This window comes from Oncorhynchus nerka, linkage group LG27 (genome assembly GCF_034236695.1).
Source record: "Oncorhynchus nerka isolate Pitt River linkage group LG27, Oner_Uvic_2.0, whole genome shotgun sequence".
NCBI lineage: Eukaryota > Metazoa > Chordata > Actinopteri > Salmoniformes > Salmonidae > Oncorhynchus > Oncorhynchus nerka.
The window spans coordinates 57,244,729-57,259,360 of NC_088422.1; the positions used below are offsets into that span (position 1 = coordinate 57,244,729).

Here is a 14,632-nt window from a genome sequence, read left to right on the forward strand (position 1 = left end):
ACATATTTCCCTCACGTTACATGGACCTAAAAATAGTTGGAAAACAAATCAAATATTGATAAACTCTCATATCTGTTGTGAAATACCGTGGTGTGCACTCATCACAGCGAATTCCGTGACCTGTTGCGGCAATAAGGAAAGGGCAACCAGTGGAACACAAACACCAAAGTAAATGAATCTGTTTAGTTATTTTCCCTTGCCATTTGTACTTCTACCATGTGCACTTTGTAACAACACTGCACATAGTTAATAATATAACATTTCAAACGTCGTTGTGAATGTAAACATTGCTTCTCATGCCAACAAAGCCCCTTTGACTTGTATTGAAACATGAGCGAGAGAGAGAGAGAGAGAGAGAGAGAGAGAGATTGAAGGACAGAGAGAAATGTGTTTAATAAAACCGCTCAGAAATCCCAACCTAAACAGACCCCCCTCCCCAGGGGTTGAAATAACCCCGGCTACATCCAGTGTTATCCATCCTTGTTTGAGTCAATCTCCTCTACTTACCCTGTATGACTGAATCTCCGCCAACCTTTTATGCTCAGGGCAAAGTCTTCAAAAAAAGTACAGAGAGCTGGCACACAAAGTGCTACAGCCACATACAACTGTGTTCAAGGTAGCTACGTTAATGAACTCGTCTTCTTCTGATCTCTTCTCCTCTACTTCTTCCAGAAGCTTCAGGTAGAACACGCCATTAGGCACGTGTCAGCTTACCCTCCCAAATTGCAACTTTTAACCATTATGAGGGTAAATCCCAAAACCAATCTTAGATCAGTATATAGGGGCAACTTTGTCCTAATCCTTTTGAAGGTTATATCCTTTTGGAGCTTTTTGTCCTCCCTCCGGCTAGGGGTGTGCCAGTGTGTGGTCATATTGTAGTGTTCAGTGTTTTCCCGTTGTAGCACACATATGATATTGTCAGAGGATGTCTTTAACCCTGTGTGTGTGTGTGTGTGTGTGTGTGTGTGTGTGTGTGTGTGTGTGTGTGTGTGTGTGTCTACAGGTCACGGTCTATCAGCGGAGCGTCCTCCGGTCTCTCCACTAGTCCTCTCAGCAGTCCCAGGGTAAGAGTTTGGTTGTCCCGTACCACCCACTGGCCCACCCGGGGCCCACACTGCATCGCACCAACTCACCTCACCGCTAGCTCTGCTGTGCTGTGGATGTCACCGGAATGCACACACTGCTATTCACTCGCTACGGCCGCTCATAAGGCTATACATAGCGCAGCTCATAGAGGAATCCATGGTAAAACCTCTCTGAAAGACCATCTGACATGAAGCCTGGATAATCCTGTCATGGGAATAGTGTAAAGCTACCAGCCACTATACCCTATGACAGCTTATGACTAGGGCCCTGTGTTTTGGTCAATCATGTCACATGACCTGGATTGTAACTGTATTTAAAGCCTTTTGTTCAAACACTGTTTTTATTTTGTATGTCAGATGGTCCAGCACCATCCTCAGACAATTTCTTCCATTTTTGATGTAATTCTATTTCTGGGTTCAAATCTATGTAATGTGACATGATAGCTCAAAACACAGGGCACGAGTTATGGCACCTGACATAACGCTGATATGAGGTATTAGTGTGGGTCACAGAATAATTTTCTACGGTTTATAATTCATTAATGGGTTGTATCATTTGTTATACTGTAATATACTGTTGGTTACCACGGCCCGTCACGACTGTTGTCATATCGTTGTTATGACAGAGCTATGTAGGCTGTATGTCATAGGGCTTCTTGTGATGTATCATTGGATCCATGTGAGGTCTCATAAGGGCTTAAGTACTGATAAGGGAACCCCATCATTCTTGTTTTAAAGTTCTTAATTCCCCCAACAGCTCATCAGATTGCAAACACATCCATTATTATTATATTATGGTGTTTTGGTGTTCAATGACCACTACTATAAAATAGTAACATAGTAATCCATCCAAAGTCATCTTCGATTAGGGAATACATTGTTATATAAGATGACTGTAAAGGTTAGGGCTACAAATCAACTAACCAGCTCCTAGCTATTATGCACAGTTCCTCCATTCTTTTTGACTATGGCCATGCATTTTTAAAGCCAGCCCTTAGCGAGGACACAAACATGCAGTCATCACATATTCTGCCTCTTCTTGCGGAACTGTCAGGATTCTGTAGAAGTTTCATAGTTGAGGATATTTCTTTCTGGCAAATATTTCGATCTCAGCAACCCCAGCAGGGGTTTTGTGCCTAAATGTTACTTCATACTCTTTTTTTATGAGTGACACTGTAAAGGACTTTGTTCAGACAGGGGTGATGCCATTTTAGTCCTCCTTTTTTAAAGTATAAATATTGTGCCGATTATGTAAGGCTACATGTTATGTCACACATTGATGGGATCACTCTACTGATGTATATGGGGATTAGGGTTTAGGAGTGTAATTTCACCTTTAAAACGTTATAGCACCCACACACACACACACACAACCACACACACACACACACACACACACACACACACACACACATACATACACACGCACAGAGACACACACACATACATACACACGCACAGAGACACACACACACACACACACACACACACATACATACACACGCACAGAGACATACACACACACAGAGACATACACACTCATGCGTTATATTTAACGAGGATCACTTCACAAAGGCAGTCGTCATAAATGCTACATAATGCTGCCTTCATAATGCTGCCATATGAGTGACACAACAAAAAGCCATTAAACCTTTCATAAACCTTTAATACGTGCCAGTTTTCATAAGCTGTAATAAACTTTCATGTCTTGTCATGATAGTTGCTATGTCATTCATACCACAGCATTGTGCATGCAGAATGGCTGCTTTCCACCAATCTGGAAGCTAATGCAGTTAGCTTTGGATGCTGTTTCAGTTGCCGGTTTGGGTTTGGCTTCATAAATGCTTGTAATTTTCTACACTTCTCTCCCCCCATGGTGCTGCTGCCTCCTGGTTGGCTGGTTATGCTAATGGCATGTTCTTCTTGTCTTTCTTTCTGCACTCTCATCACTCTCCCTGCCTGTGTGTCACTCGCTCCACCTATCCTCTCCTCCATGTCATTTCTTATTATATTTCTGTTTTTTTCCTGGTGCCTTTTCATTGCAATACACCATTATTGGCCTGTGGTGTTTTCTATATATGTCCCCTGGCTTATGGGCGTGGTCTCTCATTGGCTGCCTGCGCTGTCAATCCAACGGTGCATGTCCAATCGCAGCCGGTCCGGCGCTTCTTTATCCCTCCCCAGTCGCCGGACCTCTGTCAGTCGCCCAACTGTAGCCCCACCCATTCCCCAGAGTTCCGCCTTAACCATAACGGGGTAGGGGGGGCCAACCGCGTGCACCCACACCCGCTTCCAAACTCCTACACGCCAAAGATGGGGTCCCCCCTGATGCACCCCCGCACACAGACCCTCCCCGCCAAGCCCAAAGTGTCTGAGAAGCCCCTTCAGACCACCAGGTCCAACCCCCTTCCCAACTCAGCTGACAGCCCAACCACCCCCAAGTCGGAGCCCACCTCCCCCTCCTCACCCCTGGGCAGCCCCCCCTACGTCCCCAACAGCCCGCGGCCACGCCGCCACCCGCCCCTCACTGTGCCCCCCAAGCTCTCCATACCCCTGTCGCCGGCGCCACCCATGTCCCCCCTCCACCGGCACCGCCTCCACCCTGACCACAACGGTCACAAATCTGTCCCCACCATACAGGTGACTCCCCACCCCTCTCCGCGGGGGAGCCCCCTCCCTACCCCCAAGGGCACTCCGGTGCACACGCCAAAGGAGAGCCCGGCGGGCACCCCTAGCCCCACGCCGCCCCCCAGCCCCTCCATCGGCGGGTTGCCCTGGAGGACGCGTCTCAACTCCATCAAGAATAGCTTCCTGGGCTCGCCGCGCTTCCATCGCAGGAAAATGCAAGGTACTGGACTGGACTGGGGTAGGAGACTTATGAAGGGGGACGAGAGGTGAGGGAATAAGGCAGGATTTCCACACACACTCACGGTGGGTGTAGGAAAAGGACCCTTTGGTGGCTCACAGCTACATCCTTCTGGGCTGCGTAGATCATCCCCAGCGCAAGGACGTGCTGGAACCACCTGGTCGAGGGGATTGGTCGCCATGCGTTTTAAAATCCTACCTGTACACACTTCTGGTGAACACAAGTCATACTGCCCTGTTAAGAATATTTTACACTCTCCCAGTAGAGTGCTAGCATTAGCGCTTAGCACAGGGGGATTTCTGCCTTCATCTCAAGAGGGTTAACAGTAATCGTCCTGTCCTATACGCTGTGATGTAATCTTGTTAAACCAACGGGAGGGGTTCTTTATGCTAGTCCAATTAAATTCTATATGATTGGTCATATACATTATCAATCAACGGCTATTCCATTCCATAATGAGAGGAGCAAAGATGAAAATAATGGTTGTTTGTGTTATGAGGAGCGCATAGCGTCAGAGCTTTACCGTTATGATGGTTCTCAAAGCGTGCAAGCTCATATATGTAATTGGAGAAACTGTAGTGTGTGTTTCTCTTCTTCTAATGAGTGGTATAACACTTTCATGCCTGTAGGTAGGTTGCCATGTAATGTGTGCTGCACGGTGACAGATCATTTAAATCCTCCATTACTAAGGGGCGGCAGGTAGCCTAGCGGTTAGAGCGTTGGGACACAACGCTAGAGCCAGCAAGGTGGAAAACTCTGCTGTTCTGCCCTTGAGCAAGGCAATTAACCCCCACAATAACTGCTTCCTGGTTGAACGCATTCAGTTGTGCAACTGGCTCGGTATCCCTTTCCTTTCCCTATCATCATTTCTACAACTTGAAGGGATATTGTCCATCTTATCCAGAAGAACCTTTGTAGATAATGGTATTACAATGGTAAAAGACCAACCAATTTATAAGCATAAGATTTTTGGCTTTATGTTGTACTTATGCACGATACAGTATTCATGTACATAGAAAAGATCAAGTGATAAAAAAGATAATAATAAATAAAACCCTCACAGATGTCAATCAAGCGATGTTGCCCATTTGTCTGACCTTTTCACCTTTAAAGGTCCAATACAGACGTTTTTATCTCCATATCAAATCATTTTTGGGGTAACAATTAAGTACATTCTTGTTGGTCTATGTACCTCCTGGTGGTGTCACCAGGTCGGCCAAAACTCCGTCCCACCCAAAAAGGCTGACATTTCAGGCGGCTTTTTCAAACAGCTCTTACACTAAAAGGGTCATCATCATCTTCACAATTTCACAGTAGTATTCCAACATCATAGTGTGGAAATATATATCAAACACAGAAAAATCACGTTTTTTGACTCCATTGGGCCTTTAACCTTTCACTTTTGACGTTGTTTTCTGCCTCTCTCCACAGTTCCCACCCAGGAGGACATGTCCAGCCTCACACCAGACTCTTCACCAGAGTGAGTGACCCAGGAAAACATAAATACAACGTTTGACAAACATTGAGGTAAAGAAAGAAAGTCGCACCCCCTAGTTGTGCTCCCAAAACCCTGAAGAAGGCACTGTGTACCGAAACATTGTTTGCTATATCCATTAAATGTTTGGAAGCATAACTAGAGTGTGAGACTTTCTTTCTTATTTATAGTTTACTCTCCTATAGTCAGCACCTCTACAGAACATTGTTGGGTTTGCGTCAGCTTATGCCTTTTACTAAACATTTAGAGGTCAAGCGCCATAGGGACCTGTAGGTGGTCTGTAGGTGTTCTTTCCGAGGTCTAACGCAAGTCTTCAAGAAAAGACCTGTCTTTAGTCATATTCCAGTAGGCCTATTTGCTTATGGCCTTGCGTTCACCTAGTGACTTGTTTTTAAAATTATACGAGAAAAAAAAAGATTCCATTTGATTTGGAATGGCAAGCCAGACAAAGTTAAACAGACCTATTTATATAATGAATATGAATTATGAGGGCAGAAATGATTCAATATTAAAGCATTACACCTAAAGGCTTCAGTCATACAAAATATGTACTGAAATCCAAACGGGTTCTTTAGCAGATTAGTATGAATGTCTCACCCCATGTTCAAGAATGGCCTTTTTCCTTTTATTCTGATTACAACCTCTCACTTTCGGTTATTTGAAAATTAAATATTCTTCAAAATATCTCAATTTTTTTAACAAGCCATAGAAAGTTTGTTGCAATTTCAGTTTATTTCACCAGAAAAGACAGAACAAATGTTATGGTTAAACTCAAATATACTAATTGGAAAGAAAACATATATATATGTATATATTTGGAGAAAAACATTTAAAAAATTGTATAATCTTTGAAAAATGATATCATAAATAGGACTGTTACATCACACATGCAGCTAACAAAAATATATGGAAATGTCTGCTCTACTCAAAATTACAACCAACTAATTGCAGCATTACTGCAAAAATGGAAGTGGAAGGGGGAAAAAGTAAGGAATTTGTCTGTGAGCCCTGCATTAAAGACCAAAATAGGTTAAAGAAAATTGTGATGAATAAAAAAGTATACCAGTTTAATTGAACCTCTCTAGGATAGGGGACGCAAGCGTCCCACTTGTCCAATAGCCAGGGAAAATGCAGCGCGGCAAATTCAAATAAAATTATATAAAAATCAAACTTTCACTAAATCACACATGTACGATAGTAAATTAAAGCTACACTCGTTGTGAATCCAGCCAACATGTCAGATTTTAACAAGGCTTTTCGGCGAAAGTACAAGAAGCTATTATCTGATGATAGCACAACAGTAAACAAAGAGAGTAGGATATTTCAACCCTGCAGGCGCTAAAAAACAGCTTCCAATTTGCGCAACATCACTACGTCACTTCAAAAGTTACCTGTAAACTTTGCCAAAACATTTCAAACTACTTTTGTAGTACAACTTTGGTATTTTTGAATGTTAAAAATCAATCAAATTGAAGACGGGTCTATCTGTGTTCAATACAGGAAGACAACAAACCAACGCTACTTTTCAAGTCTTGCGCAACTCTCAACAGTGTTACCCAGTTCCTAGATGTCCGTACTCTTCATTGCACAAAGGAATAACCTCAACCAAATTCCAAAGACTGGTGACATCCAGTGGAAGCGGTAGGAACTGCAAACAAGTGCCTAAGAAATATCATTTAGAGAATGAACAGACATAGACCTAAAAAAAAAAAGTCCTCTGGGTTTTGCCTGCTACATAAGTTCACAGACATGATTCAAACAGTTTTAGAAACCTCCAAGTGTTTTCTATCCAAATCTACTAATAATATGCATGTCTTATATTCTTCGCATGAGTAGCAGGAAGTTGAAATTGGGCACGCTATTTATCCAAAAGTGAGACCAAAAAATGTGCAGCTGCAGAATAGTTGGGAAGAGATTTTGTACGTACCAATTCCATGGCACATGGTTTATGAACTGATATACAAAACTACACTGCATTCAAAACTTAGTTTTTCTATTTCAATTATTATAAAAAATTCTTACAACCAATAGAATGTTATATACAGTTTCTTTGGAAAGTATTCAGACCCCTTGACTGTTTCCAAATTTTGTTACATTACAGCCTTATTCTGAAATGTACGATTTTTTCCCCCTTATCAGTGTACACACAATACCCCATAATGGCAAAGCAAGAATAGATTTTTATACATTTTTTCTCATTTATAAAAAATAAAACACTTAAATATCACATTTACATAGGTATTCAGACCCTTTACGGAGTACTTTTGGCAGCGATCACAGCATTGAGTCTTCTTGGGTATGACGCTATACGCTTGGCACACCTGCATTTGGGGAGTTTCTCCCATTCTTCTCTGCAGATCCTCTCAAGCTTAGGTTGGATGGAGAGCGTTGCTGGACAGCTATTTTCAGGTCTCTCCAGAGATGTTTGATCGGGCTCAAGTCCGGGCTCTGGCTGGGCCACTCAAGGACATTCAAAAACTTTTCCCGAAGCTACTCCTGCGTTGTCTTGGCTGTGTTCTTAGGGTCATTGTCCTGTTGGAAGGTGAACCTTCGCCTCAGTCTGAAGTTCTGAGTGTTCTGGAGCAGGTTTTCATCAAGGATCTCTCTGTACTTTGCTCCGTTCATCTTTGCCTCAATTCTGACTAGTCTCCCAGTCCCTGCCTCTGAAAAACATCCCTACAGCATGATGCTGCCACTACCATGCTTCACCGTAGGGGTGGAGCCAGGTTTCCTCCAGATGTGACTCTTGGCATTCAGGCCAAAGAGTTCAAGCTTGATTTCATCAGACCAGAGAATCTTGTTTCTCATGATCTGAGAGTCTTTAGGTGACTTTTGGCAAACTCCAAGTGGGCTGTCATGTGCATTTTACTGAGTAGTGGCTTCCATCTGGCCACTCTACCATATAGGCCTGATTGGTGGAGTGCTTGGTCACCTCCCTGGCCAGGGCCCTTCTCCCCCGATTGCTCAGTTTGGCCGGGCGGCCAGCTCTAGGAAGTCTTGGTGGTTAAAACTTCTTCCTTTTCAGAATGATAGAGACCCTGTGTTCTTGGGGACCTTCAATGCTACAGAAATATTTTAATACCCTTCCCCAGATCTATGCCTCGACACAATCCTGTCTCGGTGCGCTATGGACAATTCCTTCGACCTCATGGCTTGGTTTTTGCTCTGACATGCACTGTCAACTGTGGGACCTTATATAGACAGGTGAGTGTCTTTCCAAATCATGTCCAATCAGTTGAATTTACCAGTGGACTCCAATCCAGTTGTAGAAACATCTCAAGGATTATCAATGGAAACATGATGCTCCTGAGCTCAATATCGAGTCTCATAACAAAGTGTCTGAATACTTATGTAAATAAGGTATTTCTGTTTTTGTTTTTTTATACATTTGCAAACTTTTCTAAAATCCTGTTTCCACTTGGTCATTATAGGGTATTTTGTGTAGATTGCTAAGGATTTAGCAATTGCCAAGCTTGTTTTTGGTCGCAATCTGTATAAATTATTCGAATAGAAAGGTTCAGAACTTTTTTGAAAAATCACAGCACAGTTGAAATATATATGGCAAATAGAAGTCAAAACTGGATAGTGTTCAGAGATAGATGGGAGGGGTTGAGTGGAGCTGAAGGATGGGACAAAAAAACAAACAAAAGATAACTATTGTAAAATATACTGTGTCTGTAAAATGTATATAATATGTATAAGCTGGAAGTAGAAGCCTAAGTGGTATTGTCCATTAGTTTACTCAAATTAGCTGAGGGGTGGTAGGGTTAGGGGAAAATAATAAAGGAAAATATATACAAATATATTTATATATATATATTTTATAGATATATTTACAAAAATGATATACGTGGGATTGAAAATGATGCAGACAATTACATTGATGGAAGCCACAATCGATCTGCAATAGTATAGCTGATCCACCCCCTAAAAAAAAAGAAGAAAATAAATAGGTTTCAGGCAAGGTCACTAGTGATTGTGATTCACTGATGTTGGCCCGTTAAGCTGATGTCTGGAGACATTAGTTCAGGAAGCTGCAGGTCTCAGGCAAGGAGATTCGTCACTTGATTGTGGGTCACTGAACCACCTCTGTTACATGCATGTGCATGAAAGTAAACTCATTCTACCTTTGCTGTTTTCGCCACTGGGAGAGTGACTATGTAAGGTACAGGCAGTAGGGATTCTGCCCAAGAGTCCTGTGTGAACAATCCCCACAATTATGCAGATTGGACTCTCCTTCCTGTTGATTGGGCTATTTTTAGGGAATTGTTTCCGCATGAATATTTGAGTGGTTTTGTTCCAGTTTGCTTCACAGACAGAGGGAGACACAGCTAGGGTCTGGTTGGATAGTTGGAGATGAGGCAGAAACGAGGAAGGGGCCTTGAGGTAGGTTAGTAGCAAAGGTAGTCAGGATGATGTCATTGCTATTGGGGACCAATATGAGGCTATTTTGACAAGCAGAGGGAGGAAGAGGGCTTACAGAACATGCACAAGGGTTGAAGTTAGATGATAGCGGGAGGTAGAAACAGAATAGCCTGGTTCAGATATGAATGTGCTTTTACCAACTCCTCTGACTATAATTGTCATGGCATACATTATAGTCACCAGTTGGTTGAAATACACACCTGGACCAGGCTAGGAGGGACAAAGTGGTTTTAGATTAGAAGAACATTGAATTTAACACTACTCCCTTAAAACAGTTTCTGTTCATTGCCCTTACGGATCAGACAAAGAATGATAAATGTTGCAATATGCAAATGAGTGTGGCACTATGTTAATTGTCCTCTCAACATGATGCATTAGTCTTCTCTCCAGCAGATACTAAATTAAGTGAGTGTGTGTCCTTCTAGTTTGCTGACTTGTACGTGTCTGTGAGAATGCACCATTTTTTTCTCCCTCCCTGCAGGCTTGCCAAGAAGTCATGGTTTGGTAACTTCATCAACCTGGAGAAAGAGGAGCAGATCTTTGTGGTGATCAGAGACAAGCCTCTCAGCTCCATCAAAGCAGACATCGTTCACGCCTTCCTCTCTGTAAGAGCTCCTCACCACTCCTTTTTACTCCTCACCACTCCTCTCACCACTCCTTTTTACTCCTCACCACTCCTCTTTACTCCTCACCACTCCTCTTTACTCCTCACCATTCCTCTTTACTCCTCACCACTCCTCTTTACTCCTCACCACTCCTCTTTACTCGTCACCACTCCTCTTTACTCCTCACCACTCCTCTTTACTCCTCACCACTCCTCTTTACTCCTCACCACCCCTCTTTACTCCTCACCACTCCTCTTTACTCCTCACCACTCCTTTTTACTCCTCACCACTCCTCTTTACTCCTCACCACTCCTTCTTTACTCCTCACCACTCCTCTTTACTCCTCACCACTCCTCTTTACTCCTCACCACTCCTCTTTACTCCTCACCACTCCTCTTTACTCCTCACCACTCCTTTTTACTCCTCACCACTCATTTTTACTCCTCACCACTCCTCTTTACTCCTCACCACTCCTTTTTACTCCTCACCACTCCTTTTTACTCCTCACCACTCCTCTTTCTCTCCCTCTCCATCTACTGTATGTGTATCTCCTATTTCTCGCTCACTCTCTCTCTCTCTCTCTCTCTCTCTCTCTCTCTCTCTCTCTCTCTCTCCCTCCTTTGTCACCTCCCTACTTATGATCAAATCAAATCACATTGTATTTGTCACATGCGCCAAATACAACAGGTACAACGGAATACCTTACAGTGAAATGCTAACTTACAAGCCCTTAACCAACAATGCTTTAAGTTTTAAGAAAAATAAGTGTTAAGTAAAAAAAATAGATAGGTCAAAAATGTCAAATAAAAGTAACAAATAATTCAACGGCAGCAGTGAAATAACAATAGCGAGGCTATATACAGGTGGTACCGTTACAGAGTTAATGTGGAGGCTATATACAGGTGGTACCGTTACAGAGTCAATGTGCGGGGCACCTGTTAGTTGAGGCAATTGAGGTAATATGTACATGTAGGTAGAGTTAAAGTGACTACACATAGATAATAATCAGAGAGTAGCAGCAGTGTAAAAGAGGGGGCTGGGTAGCCCTTTGATTAGCTGTTCAGGAGTCTTATGGCTAAATGGTAGAAGCTGTTAAGAAGCCTTTTGGACTTAGACTTGGCACTCTGGTACCGCTTGCCGTGCGGTAGCAGAGAGAACAGTCTATGACTAGGGTGGCTAGAGTCTTTGACCATTTTTATGTCCTTCCTCTGACATTGCCTGGTATAGAGGTCCTAGATGGCAGGAAGCTTGGCCCCAGTGATGTACTGGGCCGTGCGCACTACCCTCTGTAGTGCCTTGCGGTCGGAGGCCGAGCAGGCAGTGATGCAACCGGGTCAGGATGCTCTTGATGTTGCAGCTGTAGAACCTTTTTAGGATCCGAGGACCCATGCTGAATCGTTTCAGTCTCCTGAGGGGGAATAGGCTTTGTCGTGCCCTCTTCACGACTGTCTTAGTGTGTTTGGACCATGATAGTTTGTTGGTGATGTGGATACCAAGGAACTTGTAGCTCTCAACCTGCTCCACTACAGCCCCATCAATGAGAATTGGGGTGTGCTCAGGCCTCCTATTCCTGTAGTCCACAATCATCTCCTTTATCTTTGATCACGTTGAGGGTGAGGTTGTTGTCCTGGCACCACACGGCCAGGTCTCTGACCTCCTCCCTATAGGCTGTCTCATCGTTGTCAGTTATCAGGCCTACCACTGTTGTGTCATCGGCAAACTTGATGATGGTGTTGGAGTCGTGCCTGGACACGTAGTCATGAGTGAACAGGGAGTACAGGAAGGGTCTGAGCATGGCGTGTTGAGGATCCTCCTCTGTGTTGAGGATCAGCATGGCAGATGTGTTGCTACCTACCCTTACCACCTGGGGGTGGTCCGTCAGGAAGTCAAGGATCCAGTTGCAGAGGGAGGTGTTTAGTCCCACAGTCCATAGCTTAGTGATTAACTTGGAGGGCACTACGGTGTTGAAAGCTGAGCTGTAGTCAATGAATAGCATTCTTGCATAGGTGTTCCTTTTGTCCAGGTGGGAAAGGGCAGTGTTAAGTGCAATGGAGATTGCGTCATCTGTGGCTCTGTTTGGGCGATATGCAAATTGCAGTGCGTCTAGGGTTTCTTGGATAATGGTGTTGATGTCAGCCATGACCAACCTTTCAATGCAATTCATGGATACAGCCGTGAGTGCTACGGGTCGTTAGTCATTTAGGCAGGTTACCTTGGTGTTCTTGGGCACAGGGACTATGGTGGTCTCCTTGAAACATGTTGGTATTACAGTCTCAGTTGTCAGACAGGTTGAAAATGTCAGTGAAGACACTTGCTAGTTGGTCAGCGCATGCTGGCAGTACACGTCCTGGTAATCCGTCTGGCCCTGCAGCCTTTTGAATGTTGCCCTGTTTAAAGGTGGATACGGAGAGCGTGAGCACACAGTCATCCAGAACATCTGATGCTCTCATGCATGTTTATTTGTTACTTGCCTCGAAGCGAGCATAGAAGTAATTTAGCTCGTCTGGTAGGCTTGTATCACTGGGCTACTCGCGGCTTTGCTTCCCTTTGTAGTCTGTAATAATTTGCAAGCCCTGCCACATTCGACGAGCGTCGGAGCTGGTGTGGTACAATTCAACCTTAGTCCTGTATTGACGCTTTGCCTGTTTGATGGTTCGTTGGAGGGAATAGCTGGATTTCTTGTACTCTTCCGGGTTAGAGTCTCGCTCCTTGAAAACGGCAGTTCTACCCTTTAGATCAGTGCGAATGTTGCCTGTAATCCATGGCTTCTGGTTGGGGTATGTACGGTCACTGTGGGGACGACTTCATCGATACACTTATTGATGAAGCCAGTGACTGATGTGGTGTACTCCTCAATGCCATCGGAAGAATCCTGGAAGCAAAGTCCTGTAGCTTAGCATCTGCTTCATCTGACCACTTTCTTACTGACCGAGTCACTGTTGCTTCCTGCTTTAGTTTTAGCTTGTAAGCAGGAATCAGGAGAATATAATTATGGTCAAATTTGCCAAATGGAGGGCGAGTGAGAGCTTTGTCACGTCTCTGTGTGTGGAGTATAGGTGATCTAGAGTTTTTTCCCTCTGGTTGCACATTTAACATTCTGGTAGAAATTAGGTAAAATGGATTTAAGGTTCCCTGCATTAAAGTCTCCGGCCACTAGGAGCGTCGCCTCTGGATTTTCCTGTTTACTTATGGCCGTATACAGCTCATTGATGGAGGTCTTAGTGCCAGCATCGGTTTGTGGTGGTAAATAGACAGCTACAAAGAATATAGATGAAAACTCTCTTGGTATATAGTGTGGTCTACAGCTTATCATGAGATACTCTACCTCAGGTGAGCAAAACTTCGAGACTTCCTTAGATTTCGTGCACTAACTGTTGTTTACAAATATACACAGACCCCCACCTCTTGTCTTACCAGGAGCCGCTGTTCTATCCTGCAGAGAAAAAGCTTAAAACCCGCCAGGTGTATGTTATTCATGTTGTCATTCAGCCATGACTCAGTGAAACATAAGATATTACAGTTTTTAATGTCCCCTTGGTAGGATATACGTGATTGTAGTTCATCTATTTTACATCCCATTGCTTGTACATTGGCTAATAGGACCGATGGTAAATGTAGATTACCCGCTCGCCGTCGGATCCTTTACAAGGAACCCAGACCTTCGCCCCCAATATCTCTGTCTCTTTCTCCAGAGAATGACAGGGATGAGGGCCTTGTCGGGCGTCTGAAGTAAATTCTTCCCATCCGATTCGTTGAAGAAAAAGTATTCCTCCAGTACAGGCTGAGTAATCTCTGTCCTGATATCTAGAAGCTCTTTTCGGTCATAAGACACAGTGGCAGAAACATTATGTACAAAATAAGGTAGAAATAACGCAAAAAAACACACACAATAGCACAATTGGTTAGGGGATGGTAGGTAAAACAGCAGGCATCTCCTCTGGCGCCATGATGCTATTTGACTTGTTATTGTATGGAATTATATAAAAGAAATCCTGGTCTTCAAACATTGAGCTAGCACACAAGAGCTAGCACACAAGTGATGGCTATGTTCATTGGTTCGTCCATGAGGTGAAGTGGATAAATTCACTATAAAGCAACTGTGATTTATCTTTCGATTTAGAGCAACGTTTTGTCAGTGCTACTGCCTGCATTTCCC

The 14,632-nt window shown here is 43.6% G+C and overlaps 1 protein-coding gene across 3 annotated transcripts in view; it reads left to right on the forward strand.

The window, feature by feature from the left end:
• brsk2b (BR serine/threonine kinase 2b) overlaps positions 1-14,632 on the forward strand; it is a 181,431-nt gene that overhangs the window by 151,697 nt on the left and 15,102 nt on the right. For 2 of the 3 annotated variants that reach the window (XM_029638689.2, XM_065011798.1), the window contains exons 13-16: positions 1,004-1,064; positions 3,240-3,933; positions 5,383-5,431; positions 10,353-10,476. In XM_029638689.2, the coding sequence (XP_029494549.1) occupies positions 1,004-1,064; positions 3,240-3,933; positions 5,383-5,431; positions 10,353-10,476 (928 nt within the window). The remainder of the gene's footprint in view (positions 1-1,003; positions 1,065-3,239; positions 3,934-5,382; positions 5,432-10,352; positions 10,477-14,632) is intronic. The other variant, XM_029638694.2, reaches the window with a different exon arrangement.